The sequence below is a fragment of the Pagrus pagrus genome (assembly GCF_965226575.1).
Source record: "Pagrus pagrus genome assembly, chromosome: 7".
In the NCBI taxonomy this organism is placed as follows: Eukaryota; Metazoa; Chordata; class Actinopteri; order Spariformes; family Sparidae; genus Pagrus; species Pagrus pagrus.
The window spans coordinates 18,904,389-18,924,451 of record NC_140191.1 but is presented as its reverse complement, the minus strand read 5'-3'; the positions used below and the strand labels follow the sequence as shown (position 1 = coordinate 18,924,451).

The 20,063-nt window shown below is 41.7% G+C and overlaps 1 protein-coding gene across 2 annotated transcripts in view; it reads right to left on the bottom strand.

The window, feature by feature from the left end:
* The window catches only part of deptor (DEP domain containing MTOR-interacting protein), a 36,432-nt gene extending 17,334 nt beyond the window's left edge, over positions 1-19,098 (bottom strand). The window contains exons 1-5 of one of the 2 annotated variants that reach the window (XM_084358101.1): positions 18,742-19,098; positions 18,387-18,476; positions 13,937-14,115; positions 13,185-13,308; positions 2,714-2,892 (exon numbers count right to left, since the gene is read on the bottom strand). In XM_084358101.1, coding sequence (XP_084214227.1) covers positions 2,714-2,892; positions 13,185-13,308; positions 13,937-14,115; positions 18,387-18,476; positions 18,742-18,755 — 586 coding nt within the window. In that variant the 5' untranslated portion in view covers positions 18,756-19,098. Of the gene's footprint in view, positions 1-2,713; positions 2,893-13,184; positions 13,309-13,936; positions 14,116-18,386; positions 18,480-18,741 lie in introns of both variants that reach the window. The other variant, XM_084358100.1, reaches the window with a different exon arrangement.
* Between the last annotated feature and the right edge of the window lie 965 nt (positions 19,099-20,063).

The following is a 20,063-nucleotide window of genomic DNA, read 5'->3' as shown; positions in this document are numbered from 1 at the left end:
CATATACACTGTGTAATCCACACCAAAGTATTTCCACATGCCGACCCCAGCTGTGTTTAAGTACATGTTCAATGCCTCAGTGTGTGCATCGCTAAACAAAATAGAAAAAAATGCCCATCATGCGGTGAAATCTGCACAATAGTGTGTACAAATAAACACAAAACGTCCAGCGTGTAGGCCATGTGACTCCTCTGCAGTAACACACATCCTAATTGATCAGACATGGGTGTGAGCAACAGACATCAGCGTCAAATCAAATTTCATGTCATGAGCTGACCCAACAGAGACTCATTCAGGATGTACGTCTGTTGTTAAACTGAATCTCAAGTGTAAACTGTTGCCGGCACACCGTACAGACAAATACACAAACACACCCAAACTGTAACCTTGCGTCGATCAGCGTTTGGAAAACACCTTCGAAACGCTTTTAGTGACAAGAAAGCAACAACTGTGTGGCATTTGAGTGCCCCTGGTGCTAATTATGTCTTTAATTGCCTTTAATTTCATTTAACGAGGAGCTGCAAACACACATTCACACCTGGGAGGGACATGTTTGATTACACTGCACACACAGCAGAAGCATTAATGCTCCTCTGAAGTAATTAAGAAAAACACACTTCAGTTTCCAGTTCCTACCAGAGCGATGACATACAGTGTCAAGTCTGTACTAGTCCTCTAAAGATGTGGTGCCTTACTACCTGTCTTCTCGTTGCTCTTTCTGTTTAAACTAGACAGATTTGCGAATTAATGTATTGTTTTATTTACAGGATTAACTTTTTATAATACAAGTCATAAATGAATAGATCTTTTTATTTTCATATTGGAACTCAAACTTAGTTGTAGAACATAATTACTTAAAAAAGTACAAGTGCGATGCTTTCCTTGAGTATTTCTAGTTTATCCTACTTTATATTTCTACTTTACAACATTTCTGGCTGACCTATCGTACCTCCTTTTTATTCCACTACATTTATCTACAGCTGGAATTACTACATGCTTGATATCAAGGGCGTCACTTTGTGTTGAAAAGTGGTGGGGCCATAGGACACTTTTTGAAAGGGTCTTCAACATGTGTGATTTAAGGCAATTAGGATATTACAGACTACAACTGACGATACGAAAACACGTTGACCGACCAAAAAACAGTCATCCATACATGTCAAATGCGGAACTTCAACACCAATCACACAGTGCTAATGTCAGCTCTACTGTAGAAAGCACCTGTGCACGCCAGTCAGCTGTTATTATTTGTTAATTAACATTTCTTGTTGCGAGTTATTTTTCAGAACAGTTTTAAGATGTTGCTATTAATTACTGATGGGGACAAAATTGGCCATTTAAAAAAGTGGTAAAAGGGTAAATGTCACATGTGCTTCTCACATCCATATTTTACTGGCTGCTGCATCATACCTCATCATATTCTCCATTAATCCTGATCCTTGGCTGTCCTGTCCACACGTCAAAGTGGGACTGTAAACCCCAAATAGCTGCCCATGTGTCTACAAACGTGTATTTATGCAACGTAATACCCGAAACATGATCAGCTTGTAACATATGATTAAATATACTGTTATAATAGATTACAGTACCAAACTGTACATAAAGTAGGTACAATTTGCTCCACCAGCTACAGTAGAACATTAAAATGTATTTGTGATAATCCAACATTAAAATATCCCAAAATAATACTTCTGTATCTTTATATAAGTAACATTTAAATGCAGGAATAAAGGAGTAATGTCATATAGTGGTATTTGTTCTTTACTGAAGAAAAGAACCCAAGTAAATATTTATATACATATATATGTATATAAATATATCTCACATAGCTAGAGATAACATGATAGCCCAGGTGCTGTGCTCTACAGCCAGGAGAACTCACTGACCTCCTGATAGCTGTGACATTCAGGTCACATTTTCCCCATGTTTATAACTCAGTAACGTTCTGTAACTCTATTCACGCTCGAACGCAGCCCAAGACAGGTCGGGTCAAACATGGGAGACATAGAGATTCAAGATTGGTGAAATACAACCCCGCCCAGTGTGAGACATAATGTGGGTCAGCCCAAAATGAGCTGCGATGAGTTTTTCGGAGTTGAGTTTCCCATTTGAGACCGTGTTAACCTATTAAAGTCATCAGCTGGGCGTCCTCTGTGTTGAAGGGGAGTGTGAAGTGCGAAGGTACTGTAATCTGTACGTCTACAACAGTTATCAGATTGCATGACCCAAAAGAGCAAAGCAAAGTTAACACGTCGTGATACACGGCAAGGTCACCAGGTTAAGGAGGTGAAGGAGTCTGATGGAAGACGTAATATCTGGGGTCATACGTCACATCATCATGATTTTAATAGTATTTTCAGTTCAAATTAAAATTGTGGTGCAGCAATCATCATTCCCACTAATCCTGAACCATATCACACTTGTAATATCTGTCAAAATAATTGCAATATGATTTTTTTTTTACCATGTCATGCAGCCCTAACCTGAGCCAAGTTGCCAAGCTCTCTGACAGGATCACGTAGCATTAAGACAGGGTTACAAACTGACCTTCAGTCAGGCTGTGTGCCCCGCAGCTGAAGAGGGTTTCGGTGACATAACTAGCAGAGTAGTACAATTTTGAAACGCTTGAGGTTGCGAGCACAATTTTGTATGTATGAAGTGAATGATGCAGGTGTTGCTTGTTACAGTTTGAATGTTTTCAGCACTTCCTCACCGTGCTGGATGATGCCATGTTCGAGGAGCCTCCGTCCCAGCCGCTCCGTCTCCTCCCTGGTCGGCATCTCCCCCTCCTGCAGCAGCCAGTCGACGAACTCGGAGGCCACCAGCGTCCGCTCGAATGTCCCGCCCTCCTCCTCCCTGGTTTGTAGTAGGTTGTTTTCTGTGTTCATCAACCTGCAGCGAGAAAGGACAAACTCCAGTTGATGATGAGGTTTTTCCCCTCTGTGTTCTTGTCGATGGGACTGTGGTTAATGCTGCGAAACGAGAATCTAATAGATTATGTTCCAAATGACAAAAATTGCCATGTCATTTCTATTCAGCATCTGCTTACATTTCAACATTATGTGACCCAACTCTTGCATTCAACGCTAATCCATTCACTAAGCGTACAATTGGAGTTACCAGTAGGAGATTTAGCTGTATGGAAACTGTGAGTAAACTCAGCAACAAATTGCTTTTCATATGCGTTTTTCGATTTTGAATCAGTTTAGCATCTGCAGTGCAGCAGTCTTCACCGCATCAAGATAGCAGCTTGAAGCTCTACCTGATATCTCCATAGTAACAGCTGGTGGATACTATAGCAAAGTTACACACCTATCTAATGCAAAAACGATGTGAGTTCTCAGAACATTTATAGCCGATAGCCATAGTGTGACTCTATAGTGCTGTTTAATTATGCAAGAGATGTGTTGAGTGTTCAGTAAAACTGAGGTTACTGTGAAAATTCAGCTTTCTTCAGTGTGAATTTCCAGCAAAAAAAAGTTTTCCAAACCAGCAGCTCTGCCCATTTATCCACTCTGTAATCTGTCAAAACGTACTAACTGTCACCGGATTAGCACTTCAGCCACGTAAGCAGAGGCATTAGGAATGAATCTTAAAATTAAATGCTATTCCTTGAACCTCACAAGCCAAAACTACAGAGCAGAGTAGCTGGATGACAAGGTAATTACATCAAGAAAAGCCTTCCAGATCTGCTTCACTGACAGCCAATGGAAGTTTGACTTTGTTGACTCAGCTCAAATAAAAATCAGTTTCGCAGCAGTGGATCAATCAAAGGATTACATGAAGCAGGTGGTGTGATCTCCTCTGGATGACACCAGCTGACACATACACACTGAAACAGACGAGTACACACGCACAGAACAGCAGTGCTGACTCTTAAAAACACATTCACGCCCGTCACTCAATCACTGTCGCCTGAACATTCAAACAAAACTGAACAGTCGGGTAGAGCTCATAAGAAACAATAACCTTTCTGTGGTGCACATGTACATGTCAAAACATGTGCCAGCGACGAAATGTACCACCAAAGAGACAGAGACATTTAACTTTCCTCTTCTATTTCGCTGTGTTTGCTGGCACCAGGGATGTTAGTGATTAATCTACTCATTTTGTGTTATTTGGTTCATCACTCGAGTAGCCTTCATGTATACTCTCTGTTCTTTTAACTCCTAATGTAGCCGACTCTGGTTTTACATCAAACATAGATCATGTCAGTGGTTAAAACAGTTTTCTAAAGGAATAATGTTCAACACATTTCATATCTTATGAATGATTAATCAATAGTTAAGGCAGCCAACTATCCATTAAAGAAATTACTTAAAATGTGCATCCCGAGCTGGCACGGATGATATCCCCACATTCTGTCTGAGTGGCTATAAACCATTCACTGAACTGTCAACTCTACACACCAAACAGTGTAATACAGAAGATATCAGTGGTGGATATAATAACAGCTTGGAGATTTGTAGGAATGCTTCGAACATTTCACGAACTGAAACTATGGAAAGTGTTGAGATGTAGACCATATTTACATCAGCAGACACGGTGATAGATGAAGCATTTTGGCTCCCTGCAAGGAAACTTTCACTACAAACCACTGACCTAATTAGACCAGACCAAACTAGAAGAACCAGTGCAGAGTATCTTTAAATCTATGTTATGTTAAATAGGGATACGACTTTTTTCATTTCAGATGAGTCAGTCAGTCAGGAGATATAAATATGACCCTCCTATGCAAAGGTCGATGGATGACAAGTTTAAGGAATAGTTAGTAATTTCTTCTTTCTGATAGAAGATGATACCACTCTAATGTCTGTACGCTAACTATGAAGCTACAGCCAAGAGATGGTTAGCCTAGCTTAGCATAAAAACCTATTGCAGAGGGGAAACAAATGACCTGAAGGTGACAAAATGAGCACCTCCACAACTAGTTCCAGCCGAGATGTAGTGCAGGATGTGACCCCTCATTAAATGACAAGTTTTTGCTTTTACACTTTGGTTTTCGTACCGATTAAGTAAACCAGATATAATATGTTCATTCGTGAGCCTTAGAGGGCTAGTGGGTCTAATTCTGTTATCACTCAACAGGGCCTGACGAGCCATTTCCCCCTGCTTTCAGTCTTCAAGCTAAGCTAAGCTAACTGGCTGCTGGCTCTCGCTGGAAAAAAATGCCACTTTAACTGTTTCTTGCTTGTAATAAGTAAATAAATCTGCCAATGGAACAAGTAAAAATTGCCTTTTTATCTAATTGAAATGCTGCTTTCTAGGTTGTTATTGTAGCTGATGTGTGATGAGATATTTTTCACTAGAAATGAGACAAATATAATTGGTGATATTTACCATGCAGTCATGAGAGTGGTACTGATCTTCTCATCGAACTCTCGAAAGCAAACTGTCAACTATTCCTTGAAGAAAAAAAGATAACCTGCCTTGTGTATAAAGATGATCTACACTATGTGTAGTATTGACTGATTATGGCCGTGTGTGGAGAAGGCAAGGCTAGTCTGGCTTGAACGAGCTAACAGTATGTATACTGTTTCTAACCAGGAGCAGCTTGTGCTTGTAATGAGGCTGAAAGAGGATCTTAATATGTGACAGTCAAACAAATTAAACCTAAATCTGCTACTCGTACTTCCTCTCAGTGTGGTTGATTCAATTAGAAGAGCCGAGCCAGAGCTGGAGGCCTACATCTCAAGACAAGAATTACAGTATTGTCACTAAACCTAAACTTAAATTGTCAGTGAACTGTATTCCTCGAGTTTCACCACTGGTAAACCAAAAACAGGAAAAACAACTGCAGTTTAAATATGTAAAAGAAAATGTTCTCAGGTTCACACCCAGGGCTTTGCTTATGTAAAGTCAACAAACTCGAGAAAACACGACTAGTTCAGATGTCAAACGTTGATGCACTTGGAGCTTCAGTGGGACAAGTGCTGTGACCCACATTAGCAGCCAACATCATAATACAACTGTTGAAAGAACTGGACATAATGTTCCCTGAGACTCTGGTAGTCATCTAATCCATGTAAACATGTTAAGTCAACAGATCATTTATACTGGCTCAAAGGGATTGACTCAAAGTACTGTAGGAAGAATAATAGTTTGGCTATTATATGAGTAATACAGCATATTATGCATTGTGTGAGACTGTATATACAGTATGTAAATGAATCGTGATAACTTAAAGGAGCTGCCATGATCTGGATATGCTCTCAGTGTAGTTGTTGGACCACCAGGCTTTTCTCTTATAAATATATATATGTAGGTTTTTTTACCTTACCTTTAAATATTTAACACACCACCTAAGTAATTTCTAAATATAGCTGCTTCCAAAGAAGAGGTGGAGGAAACCAAGTTGCAACGGCCATCCACCAAGTTACTTTATTAAGAGACTCGACTATCATTAGGAACCAAGTAAATGATGCAAAACATTTACAGAGGAAAGGTCGTGCTTATACTTCCACTTTCTTTTAGCAAGGTAGATTTTTCATAATAAAAGCAGAGATACTACCGTTGGTTTGGTCTCAGTAGCTATTGAATTCTCAGGGGGAAAGGAAAAAATTTAATTAAAAAATACTATACCTAGTTCAGAACCCTGATTTAGAAAACAGGCCCTATCCATGACCCCATTCAGCTGCATCGTGACCACCTCACAGCTTAATGACTCTTTATGTATTTCTGCTACACAATCAGTGCAGAATACATGTCCTGCAAACACTACTAGTTATCATTTTCATGTCAAATCTTGGTCACAGTGACCTCATGGCTCTTCAAATGAATGATAACACTTCTTAATATACTTATCAGGACTTTCAGTACAGATTAGCATGACCTTCAAATAATCTAGCCTATTTAAAACATAAATTGTTCAAATGCCTTCATAGTAAAACTTCCTTTGTTAATAACCCTGTATATTGGATTTCCTACTGAAATAACCAAACACATTCCTCTAGTCATCAATTAGTCACATGGAAACGTTGGCATGCACTCGTAAGCGTAGAGAGGAGCTAATGTAATTATCCAGCCATTATCAGTTGTAACCTTGCAGTGACATAGACGTCTTTCTTTAGTTTATGTCTGTGTAACACACGATAAACCAGTAATTAAGAGACAGAGAAAGGCTAAACAGATGTCCGCGATGGACGCCAGGAACTCAGAGAAATGTTGGCCAATAATGTTAAGTGTATGCAATTTGTAGTTAATGAGCTAAATAATGCACAACCGTCAGTGTGGCCCTTTAAGGAGAGCGCTGCCTCAGCAATGAAAGACTCTTTGTAAGTTTCAACCTGAGGTGTTCCCCCGTCTTGAAAGACAAAAGGAGCCGCTCTCTTGCATGCAAAAGCACACGCTGATGCAGAAAGTGTTGGTGCGCAAACATTAAATAAAGACGTGTGCACAAGACAAGAGAGAAGCAGAAGAGGACTAGAAAAGTGAACTTTTGACCACAATGCTGACGGAAGGGAAAGAGCAAAGCTTGAACCTTCCTTACTACCGAGCTGCCATTCATGCACACAACCCACAGCTGCCCTGGTGAGGCCAACACAGAAGACTGCAGATCTATTGGACCATCTATTGTAGGTGTAAGCATTGAGCATGTAAACAGTCGACAATACTTTACAATACAAAACATTGTTCTCTCTGACTAACCCTGTCGACTGGGAAATGCTGTCATAACAAGTGTTTGAAATGCCTCCCTGCGGTTTGTTTGTCTGAGTTTGTGTATGGTGATTTGACAGCTGACGGCATCGGAGTGCGAGGAGGAGGGCTGTTGGAAAAACTAGAAGTGAAACTGGCTGTGGGGTGAAAGAGTACCTGATGTAATTCGTCATAGAGTTTATAATGTACAGTGAGTCCAATATGTATTTGATCCCTTGCTGATTTTGCCGGTTTGCCCACTAATAAAGACATGATCAGTCTATAAATTTATGATAATATGTATTCAAACATGGAGAGACAGAATATCAAAAAAAAAATCCAGAAAATGAACCTAAGGAATATATATTAATTGATTTGTATTTCATTGAGGGAAATAAGTATTTGATCCCTTAGTATTCATTAGGAGTTCTGGCTTTTACAGACCAGGTAGACACTCCCAATCGACTTGTTACCTGAACTGAAGCCACCTGTTCTCACTAATCACCCGTGTGAAAAACACCTGTTCACAGAATCAGACAATCAGACAGATTCCAAACTGTTCACCATGGGGAAGACCAAAGAGCTGTCTCAGGACCTCAGAGTCAGGATTGTTGATCTCCACAAAGCTGGAATGGGGTACAAAAAGATTAGCAAGGTGTTGGATTTGAAGGTAACAACCATTGGTGCAATTGTAAGAAAATTTAAAAAGCATAACATGATCATCAACAGACCTCGGTCCGGTGCTCCTAAGAAGATTCCACCTCGTGGGGTAGCAATGATTCTGAGAACGGTCAAAAATCATCCTGCAACCACTCGGCAGGAGTTGGCAAATGACCTGAAGGCAGCTGGGACCACAGTTTGCAAGGAAACAATAGGCAACACTTTGCGCAGCAATGGGTTAACATCCCGCAGTGCCCGAAAGGTACCCCTTCTCAAGAAGGCACATGTGGACGCGCGCCTTAAGTACGCCAATGATCACCTGAAAGATGAACCAAGTTATTGGGAGAAAGTTATGTGGTCGGACGAGACCAAAATTGAGCTTTTTGGCCTCAATTCTACCCGTCATGTGTGGAGGAAAAAAAATGCTGCTTATGACCCCAAGAACACTGTGCCCACCGTCAAGCATGGAGGTGGAAGCATAATGTTTTGGGGGTGTTTCTCCGCCAAGGGTACAGGGCTACTTCACCGCATCACTGGGAAGATGGATGGAGCCATGTACCGTACAATCCTGAAGGACAACCTCCTCCCCTCTGCCAGGAAGCTGAAAATTGGCCGTGGTTGGGTCTTCCAACATGATAATGACCCGAAGCACACAGCAAAGGCAACAAAGGATTGGCTCAAGAAACATCACATCAAGGTCATGGAATGGCCCAGCCAGTCACCGGACCTCAATCCGATCGAAAATCTATGGAGGGAGCTGAAGGTCAGAGTGGCCAGGCGACAGCCCACCAACCTTCATGATTTAGAGAGGATCTGCAAAGAAGAGTGGGCCAAAATTCCACCTGGTGTGTGTGCTAAACTTGTGGTTAACTACAAAAAACGTCTCACTGCTGTGCTTGCAAACAAAGGCTTTGCCACTAAGTATTGAGTGTGTTTGGCCAGAGGGATCAAATACTTATTTCCCTCAATGATATACAAATTAATTAAAATATATTCTTTAAAGTTATTTTCTGGAATTTCTTTTTGATATTTTGTCTCTCCATGTTTGAATACATATTATCATAAATTTATAGACTGATCATGTCTTTATTAGTGGGCAAACCGGCAAAATCAGCAAGGGATCAAATACATATTGGACTCACTGTATGCACTGTATGTGTTTTTGCTGAAGGCACAATCCAGTATTGACGTTCCAGCAAGGACAAGGACACATAGAAGTGATGGAGCCTCACCGTGACCATGTTGTCTTTCACCACCAGCTGCTGCTGCTGCAGTGTGTCACGTCAAAAAAATAGCTTGAACTAACTTTTAACACACTTTTAAATCCACTTTTGTCCACCAGCAATGACTTATCATGAAATTGAAGAACTGAAACTTCCAAGCATCATGAATCAAAATCACAAATAAGGGTAGTTGAGGCACAACATGTCCATTATCATGAGAAGCACGACTGTCTGTACCAAAGTTCATGACAATCCATCTTGAGATGTTTCAGTCTGGGCCAAAGTTGTGGACTGACCGAGGGCCTACATAGTCATCCTGAAAGAGCTTTAAGGTTTACACCAAAATACATTTAGGCAATAAAGGTCTAGGGATACATAAAAAAATCAGTCAATCATGTATGCAATAAGCAAAACTCCCAATGTTGGAGCAAACAAAAACTAGAGGTGCAAATCAGTATGTGGTCATTGTGTTCTATATGAGTACGTCTTGTTTAGTTTTTCAAAGATGAATGTTTGTGGTTATTGGTCCTGGGGTTTAGGGCTGGGCAATGTATTGATATTATATCGTAATCATGATATGAGACTATTGTCTAAGATTTCATTTTTGTTATATGTTGATATTTTGTCTGTTCCTGGTTTCAAAGGCTTCATTCTTAATTTTCTGAACTGATCACCAGACTGTTGTAATACTTGCCTCTATCCACTTTATATATTCATAGTCTTCATATCCAACATTAATGATGATTATTTATTAAACATATCTTAATCCGTTCACATTTCCTGAAAGTACCAAGAGATTTGATTTAGTCATAGTATTTATGAACTGCTTCTGAGGAATTTTCAAAATACCAAGCTAGATTTTGTGAATCCCGATATAACCTAAAAAGTCCACACTGCCCAGCTCTACCAGGGTATCCTGAAACCCAGACAGACATCTCATTCATTCTAGAAGTAGTGAAATTTAATTGAATCTTTGCAAACCTCTCACCAAAGAACTGAAGTAACTGTTGTGTGCAATTATGAAAACAAGCAGCAGGAACAATGATTCTTCCAGGATGGATATATTTGCACTTTGCACTCAGACAGACGGACGGTTCTTTATGTTGTCGGACTGTTACTTGCGCTGTAAGTGTAATCGTGAAGCAACTCTACTTTGCAAGCAAGCAACCACCAGAGCAAGCTTGAGGTGTGTGTGTGTGTGTGTGTGTGTGTGTGTGTGTGTGTGTGTGTGTGTGTGTGTGTGTGTGTGTGTGTGTGTGTGTGTGTGTGTGTGTGTGTGTGCGTGTGTGTGTCCTGGGCTGCACCATGGTGATTACATAAACACATAGCTTTGAGTGCTGAGACGACAGATGTCTCCCCTTGGACTATTTCTTCCTCTTATGCAACTGCTGTGTGTTTGTGTGTTTTTATGAGTGTGTGCGTGGTGGTTCACAAACAGACGGTGAAAAATAGGTCTCGGTTTATAAGAGTGTCACGGTGTATGTGTTAAGAGGGGCGCAGAAATATAGTTTACTCATGTGACAAAGAGGTGGCAGGATGCGTGAGACGGGAAAAAGGGAGTCAAGCTGTGTGACAAAAGACATCAAGTGTGTATCCCTGTGTTTACAACCAAACCAGTACAAACACAGAGTGCGTGCGGAAATCCAAAACTGTAGAGTTAAGAGAGAAATTGGCCCACACAGAGGAACACTAGGGCTAATGTATAAATGATCGGTCTCATCGCTACTGGAACAACAGCATCATGGGTACAAAGCTGATGACAAACAAAAACAGCCCCATTAGTGGAGTCCTCTGACCTACTCTAAATCCGGCCTGTCCCTGGACACACGCTATGAGTCATCTTTTGTTAAGATGTTTCTAATATCTTCTGATTTTCCTATGCCTCCATGCTTTTATCATGATTAAAACCAGTTAAGCTCAATACTCTCTAATCAAATGGAATCAAATTAACAAGCGAAACAAATTTCAAATGCACTCAGTCAGCATGCGGCAGAGAGACCGGTGACTCTCACAAAGAGGAAGGCAGGAAATACATGCATGGCATGTGCTATTGTTTGCCAAGTGGCCATGAACTTCAAAAAGTTTAAACAGCACCAAACTGTTCCCTGTTAATCTCATCAACAAGCTTCAACAGTAGCATCTTTGAGGAGGAAAACCTTTTATCTTAAAAGCAATCAGTATTTCCCTCAGAATTGAAATCAAGTGGACCAAATCATGCAACTTAATGAATTTATTTCTTAATAAGTGTATTGACTTACTCCTCTGTCTGTGCTTACTAGGTTTGTCTGCATTCTTTTGCTATCAGCTATGATAAACATCTTGCAGCTGTGTGTTGGTCAAAGAATTAGTTTGTCATGAGTGTAGGTAAGAACCAGAAAGTATGTTCTCACCATGATAGCGTTATTATGGATCCCATTGGCTTCCTTCCAAGACCTGCCCTACTCTGACCCTGATTGGCTTGAGTCTATCATTTTCGTATGACAAAAGCCTTGACAACTTCATGGACCTGGTACTACATGCGAAATACATCCAAGTTTTTTTTTACTTTAGAAGCCAAGAAAAGCAGCAGAAATCAGCTGATAGGTGCCTTCTTCCCGCTGGACAACCAGAGGGAGAAAACGACAAATTTACTTAATCACATCACAAATTAGACAATAGTTAGCTGGCCAGTGTGCTGTTTTCTAACTGTATGTTGAGTGGTTGTCTGGTGTCAATGAGTTGTTTCTGTTTTTTTTGTGTTTGGTTTGTAAAACAAAGACATCGAGGGAGCTGAAACAATGTAATGTGCGCTGCAGTAGCCCTGGTGAATACACCAACCTATTTGGCTGTCGCATCTGCGATGTCTCCCGGCTAGTTGGCAGACCAGTGGCAGGGCGGCCGGGCAGCAGCCGAAGAGGTCGGTGTGTTTACCAGGGAACTACAGCTCACGATGAGTTAACAGTTTGAAGTGTTGTGAACGCAACCAACAAAGTCAACCAACCAGAGGCGGAGTAGGGCAGATCTTTCAAGAAAACCAGTGGAATCCATAATAACAGCAATAAAAATGTTTATTCTTGCTACTACTACTAACTATTACTTTTTAGAAAATTGGCTCATTTGCTTTCTTGTAAAGTGCCAGAGGAGTTGATTGATGCCACTCTCATGTCTGTACAGTTAACATGTAACTGTAGCCCTCAGCTGGTTAGCCTAGCTTAGCAAAAGGACTGGCAACTAAATGACAAGCATGAATATTATTGTAGCTTTTACCATTAAGTTTTCATTTGGAACAAAAAAAAAAGGGAAGCACTAACATGTTAATAAATTAGCTTTGGAGGTGCTGGAAGCATACTTTGGTAACTTTGGAGAGAGCCAGGCCAGCTGTTTCCCATGTCTTCATCCTCATGCTGAGCTAAGCTAACCAACTACTGGCTGTAACTTCCTATTTATCGCTCAACTATGGGAGTGATATCACTCTCATCAAAAAACCTGAACAGTTCCTTTAAAGCTAAACTCTGAAAGGATGGGGGAGAAAATCAATCAAAAATGCAAAGAAATAAAATGCCTGGAAAATTTCTTACGCAACTGTGTGAACTTTAGTTTCCTTCGATCAGTCTCATAGTTTCACTTGGAAGAACCTGACTTAGTGGTTGCGATTGTGTTACATGGTGTGTTTGTGTGTGCTCGTACTTCTCATAGATCCTCTGCCCCCTCATGAAGACTTTGGCTTCACTGTCCAATGGGAACGTGCCATCGTCCTTCCGGAAACGGTAAAACAGCTTCAAGTCTTTGAACTCCCGGTGCTCGTCACACACTGAAAACACACAAAGAGGTTAGAGGGCAGCAATTTATTACCAATGATGATGATGAAAAGCAAGAGCAAAGTAAGGTTGTTATTAACAGATTGGTGAGAACCAGAGCGTTTAATGCAGACAACCACTGTGTTTTTCTTAGACCGTATCTTGATATTTTAGTATCATTAGCAACATGCAGGGACTTAAAATACACACGAACCTGTCAGCTGTGCATGACTCAGGTGACTCTGACACACTGCTGATTTACTTGACAGAAAAATGCATACTTCAATTTTATCCAACTGTCAGCTAATGAGACACTTTTGTTTGCAAAATCTGCACAGCTGTAAGAATCAGAAAATCTACAGCTGGGATGAGTTAACACTGAATTGGCTCCGTATAAACTCTTTCTGTCTCTGTTTTCCTTGTCTGCTGTGAAACAGGTAGTGGGATGCTATATCCGAGCCAAATTGGCTGGGAGACTTGAGGACTCATCTATTAAGAGGCATCGCTCGTTCCCAGAAAATGTCAAGCAAGAGAGAGAAAGAAAGAAAGAGAGAGAGAGCAACGGAGAGAGAGAGAGAGAGAGAGAGAGACCCTTGCTGTTATATAAAATGGAAAACACATACACACACAGCTGTGTCTCACCGTGATGAATGATGCTCTGGTCTAAAAGTTTCTGCATGATCTTGATGGCCGTGTCTCGTTCTGAGGCCTCTTTGTGTTCGATCAGCCAATCGATGAGCTCCTTGGCCACAAAGCAGTTTGGGTAAGTTCGCAGGTGGTGCCGCCGATCCTTGATCACCTTCCCCTCATGGAGCCGCAGCCTGGTGGGATGCAAACAAGCCACAGAGGAGTAAGAACATGACTCCTTAAAAATGACATCGATGCTGAACTTTTAGTTTCTCACCAAAAGAAATGAGTAACTGAGCAACACAGAGACACTAATGCACACTTTCTTAACTAGCCGGCTAGACTACGGTTACACTCCTTTCCGGTCTACCAAAGAAAACAATAAACAGTAATTAATTCAAAATGAATCTGTGTGCTGACAAACACCAAAAGGAGACCACACATTTACCTTTTTTAAAGTCTTTACACTGGTTACCTGTCATGGCAAAGTGTGTTCTTGCTGACACCTTTTGTATGGGGAACTTACACAGAAGCAATTTAGAGTATTTTGCAAGGTGTTTTTATGTCTGTGGACTCATTGTTGTCAACGCGATAGTGTCACAGCTGTGCAAGATTCAGCCACGAAAACTTGGTTCAAGCAAGGGGGCTGGAACGTGGGAAGTAGGAAGTAGGAAATGTAACCCAAATCATTTCCCCTCCACTTTATAACAGCTGGTATTGTTATCTGCCTGCCTGATTCTGGTCACCAGAGCAAGGGGGCCAGAGGTAATTATCTACTCAGTTCTGTTTTATAAACATTTTACTGTTGATCATCACAAATTATTTTATCCTATTTTACTTTGAAATATAAATTTTTTATAAAGTGCTCTGTTTAATTTCTGTGTTGTGCTGGAAGCAGGTCTTTAGTTGATGTCAGCGGACTCCAGATCTAAACGAACGTGACCCAGTGTTGCTCTGTTATTGGACCGGAGAGAGAGGGACTGAGAAGAGACACTTGGGAACGTGCATAAAGTCACATCCTTCGAACTGTTGCGGAAAATCCGACCAGCATCCTTCACAAAGAAATCACCAGTCCAGGTCCCATTTTCACGTGACATTACAATCGGTTCACATATGGCCAATAAAAAAATGTAAATTGTTACAAATTGTTACATACATCCCTGTCATTATAATCAATGGTTGTTTTTCGGTGTGCATTCGTCTCTACATCCATTTTTTTTTAACAACCTACATTTTTTCAATCACTTGCAAAACACTTTCTGAAGGGTCATTCCCTATTTTAGTCATGCCAGCTGTCATAAATTTGTCCATAAAGATTAAAAAAAAAACTTCTAGTGGGAGAAAACATGATTTACATAAGAACAGACAGGACACTCATACAAGGTCAAATCTACTGTATACTGGACAGAACACGTCAGTCCTCTAGGCTCGAGGTGAAGCTATTCAAAGACCGCCTGCAGGGATTTATAACGGGACTATTCTACACGATGACATGACAACCCTCACGTGCTTCTATGGCTGGCCTAGATGCTCGTTTCACATCATCAAGGTGACCTCTTTGTGAACCTGACTGTTGTGAAACAGCCCACCACAGTCTGAGCCAGGCTTCCTGCAGCTAGCTCACTCCACTCCACGCTGAGTCTGTATGCAGCTGGCTAGCATCACTCCGGATTAGCAATGACAGCTCCGGTCCAAGCCTGCCTCAGTCAGTACCAACATACTGTTCTGCCAAGACTCGAGATGGGCAAACAAGTTACAGACCCCATTTCCAAATAGGCGAGCATCATCCTCTCCTCCTCCTCGGCTCGGCTTCAGTCTAATCTACCCATAAATCATCGAGCTGGAAGCAAAATCATCCATCCTGCTGGGTCTTAATAGGAGGCTCAGGTGTCAGACTACTTGTTATGGGAGGTGTTCTGACTCTCTGTGATAGCTTTTCTTCAAGCCCCCCTCCAGTCAAGAATGTGATTTTCCTTCTTGTTCCTACAGTTGAATGTTTGAGCTTCACTGTGTAGATTGGTGTATGTGCAGAGGTTGACACCAGAAGGCTGTTTTCACATTCATCTACTGAAAGTGGAAAGTTTCTCCTTGCTCAGTGAAAATCTGATTTTTAAGAGGCGGGTCTACGAGCATGATTTGTGACATCACCGATAGTTTGGAAGCCAATCCTCTTTTAATTTGAAACTTATACAAGTGTGATGTAGAAACATGAAGCCGCCAGTGACGATACACTGAGAATGGACTTGAAGAAGTAGGAGACATCTAAAACAGAAATTTGCATATTCACAGACTCTGGAATTTTTAATAAGGTATAAGAAGTCGATGACTTTTTGAGGACTTTAAAGTGGAAATTATACCTTTTTTTGCGGAAAAATATATCTGATCCACATTATTGTTCTAAACAGGATCTAACGATGGCAAGCCGGACTGTTTCTGAATGAGTCTCTGGTTCCCAGTTTGACTATGATGATGCAGAGTCCCAAGTTGAAACATTCACCAAGCCTGACTCTCTATCACAGTCTGCCATGGCGCAACAAACGGCCTATTCACAACTATGAACTGGTCACAGGACTTACTACAGCAGCTGCGTGTGTCTGTCTGTCTGTGTGCCATGGTATCCATCCTTCTGCGTGAGGCACATCTGCTCCAACATACGAGCAGTCAACATGATAGGACACAAATGAGTGATAGGATATTTAAAAACAGCCAGTGTCCTGTTATCAGTACCAGGAAGTATGTACCTCTTGGTCCACGAGCTTGACTCGTGATAGACCGATCAAACAAAGGTGTTGATCAGGTACACTCCTTTCTTTTATACCGGCAGTGTTTCTTATCAGGTTTGATTTTATTTTCATGAATACAGCTGCTCACAAAATGTTGAGTCACGGTTAAACACTGAGGGAGAGCATCTGTCATTTAACTGTCAACAGTGTGTTTGTACTGGACAACATAACAAGACTTCAGCCATGCTAATGGATATGTAGACTGTATAGGAGCACAGCAGTGCTTTGAGCTAAATGCTAACATGGTGACTAACATTTCAGATCAACCATCTCATTTCTGAGGGGGTCCAAAAAAAGGCGCAGCGTTGTCTCAACATTTTGGGAATCAGGGGTTGTATAATTGACGATGTTCTTGCTCACCCTGAACAGGACACGAGTTTCTGTACTGTTCTGTAAGTTTCATGGCAATCCATCTGACATTTATTGACATGTTTCACTCAAATTTTACTTAAGATGAAAAGCCAGAGGATCACCAAAGTCCAAACAAGCCATCCTCTGGGGACCTTGAATGTCTGGACACAATTTCACAACAATCCATCCAGAAGTTGTTGAGATATTTTAGTCTGGGGGCAAAGTGCGGGAACCACCCACAGAAAGACAAAAGAGGCAGACAATAATTTAGAGAGAGAGAGTGAGCCTTATATGTCACAACCTCAAGTCCTTTTCCCCTGGAACAGCAGCGTCTCAGAGACAGAGGACTCTGGGACAGCCACCCGGACCAACCCGCTGTTCAATGACACCAGCCACGCTGCCAGCTGGCAGCCTCAGTACAGAGCTATGCCAAGGACACTGACACACACACACACACACACACACACACACTATATACAATGAGAAACAGGAAAACACACACCAGTGCTAAGCAAGGGAACACAGAAGAGTAAGTCGAGACACAAACTAAACCCCTTGAAGTGATGAATGTGTACTTCTTCACAAAGCTCTAACTCAGTTTGTACCGCCCAGCTGGAAAACACAATTCAGCTGCATTTTTTCCTCGTAGTTCAGCGGGGGGCTGAAATTCCAGGCATTGATGCCATGCTTTACCTACTGAGCCTCTATTCATTGCTGGGAGTGTGAGCCACCGGGGTTACGGGGCCTTTCTTTCTGTACAGTAGGTCAAAGGGTGCAGCATGTCAACAACACTGCCAAGGTTACTGGTACAATTGCCTGATGGGCGGGGCGTGATAATGATACAGGGTTAGCAGGTTGATAATTCCCCATGCGGCTCAAAGAGCACTCGCTGCACTACTGGAGCGACAGAAAGTACTCATGTGTCCACTCCTCAAAACAGGATCCTGCAGCAGCTTGCAGCAGGGAGGGCTGTGCATGTGTGGACGCCTTTGTTTGGCGTTGCATGCTGCTGCAGTGGAGCCGAACCTGCCTGCTCTGCCAGTTTGCAGTGTGGGAGAGCTACATGCATGATCATTAACCTGCTGTCATGCTCGCACCACCCACTTCTCTCATTTGATGGGCCCTGTCCTGGCGTATCCTTCTGATCTGGGGCACAGCAGCATGCAAGACTGAGCATGAAAACTAACCAAGCAAAGATGATTTCTGGTTGTTTACGAAGTGTGTTCATGATGGAGGGTTTGTGGGTCAGTTTGCAGATCATCAATGCCTCGATCTCCCTCAATGTGTGACCCTCAGCACACCCAGTGTCAGAGAGACCCTGCCCGACCTACCTCAGCTGTTCTCCGGTGACGAGCACCTCGGCCAGCCGCTCCAGCTCTGCAGCCTTCTTCTGCATGGTGTTCCCGATCCCGTCCATCTCTCTGCTGACACAGGAAGGCACAGACCCGGGGTGTGTTTTGTTGCCAAACACAAAGACATCACACAAGTCTTGCATTTTAATAATAATAATAATAATAATAATAATAATAATAATAATAATAATAATATTTTTATTTTTTTAAATGCTGTGCAGCAACACACAGAAAGAGGAAGGGTGTGATGTGGAAAAACAAAGGCGTGCAAGTATCCACGCGGTGATGATCCCTGGGAGTAAACAATGCCCTCACACCTGGTTTATTTTCTTACCCTTCGAGCACCATGGAGAGCGAAAACAAGACAATTATTCCTTTGAGTGAAAGTGGAGAATTAATCCATCCTCATCATGCAACAATGCAGCCAGTCAGAGGTCCCAGCCCAGCCTCAGCAGCTCCATCAGCCTCGATCCACTTTGAATTCCTCGAAAAACCTCCAAATGACTGCACACGCTCATCAATGCACGCATGCATCCAGCACTCCCTTCATGAATCCCTCTATTTGTCCGCTCCTGCTGCTGATGTAACGTCTGTATGAAGAGCAGCCTGCCGCTCCTCCGCTCGCTGGCCCGGGTTTGTTTGTCACTGACACGCCACACGGGATGGATGCACGTTTTTCTCCACGGTGCAGCCAGTGCCCATCCACAAAGCCCCCGCATTGGGAGGACTCTGCTGTCGTCACTGGGGGAGTTAACCGAGGGGGCGGGGTTACAGTTGCATGAGGGTGCGCGCGATTCATTCACCGCCTGGTGCAGGAATGAATTGTAGGGGTGGGATGGGTTGGATGCATCATTATGCAACAGAGATTCTGGACCTTTCTCCATTAAAGGTGTTTTTAAAAACAGACCAAAAACTCTATAAGCTCTATGACCTGGTCCATCCTTCCATCCTTGACCCACTGATTTCAGGGTTTGGTCTGATTTTGAGGGGCAAAACTGCTGATAGCATGAACAGGATCATTCTGGCTGAGTGTACAGAAACCTGAATCTGAATTTTGAACATTTAATCTCTGATTCTCTGGAGGATCGTGTGTGAGTCAGCATTATAGTGTGTTCTCTGTTATATTAGCGAGACTTCATTGTGTACTCAGTAGTATAAATCAAACAAGATGGACATGTAATGATCACTGTAAACTTGTCATTGTAGCCATACGATATATACAGCTCACAAAAAACAAAAACACGTGTGCAGCATCATATTATTGAATTATATTGTGCAACTAGACACTAAGGTCCTTTTCGGTCATGTTTTGCGTTTCTTGACCCAAACATAACTCATACATTTACATTCAATTCTCAGTCCCCTTTACTGTGATTTCTAAACAGGTACTTTTTTAAATGTATACTATAATATCTTCCCATATCCAGTGATGGATTGTATTTAAGAAACTATTTAGTTTTGAGGTGTACTTGTTCTTTACTTGAGTATTTCTATTTTCTTCTATACTTCCACGCCACAACATTTTGGAGGCAAAAGTCAAAGATTTTACTCCACTACAATGTTTTGATTACTTTAGTCACTAGTTACTTTGTAGATAATGTAGACTGTAGATTTGAGCGTAAATCTGATTTGAAAAACACTGTCATCAGTAATCGG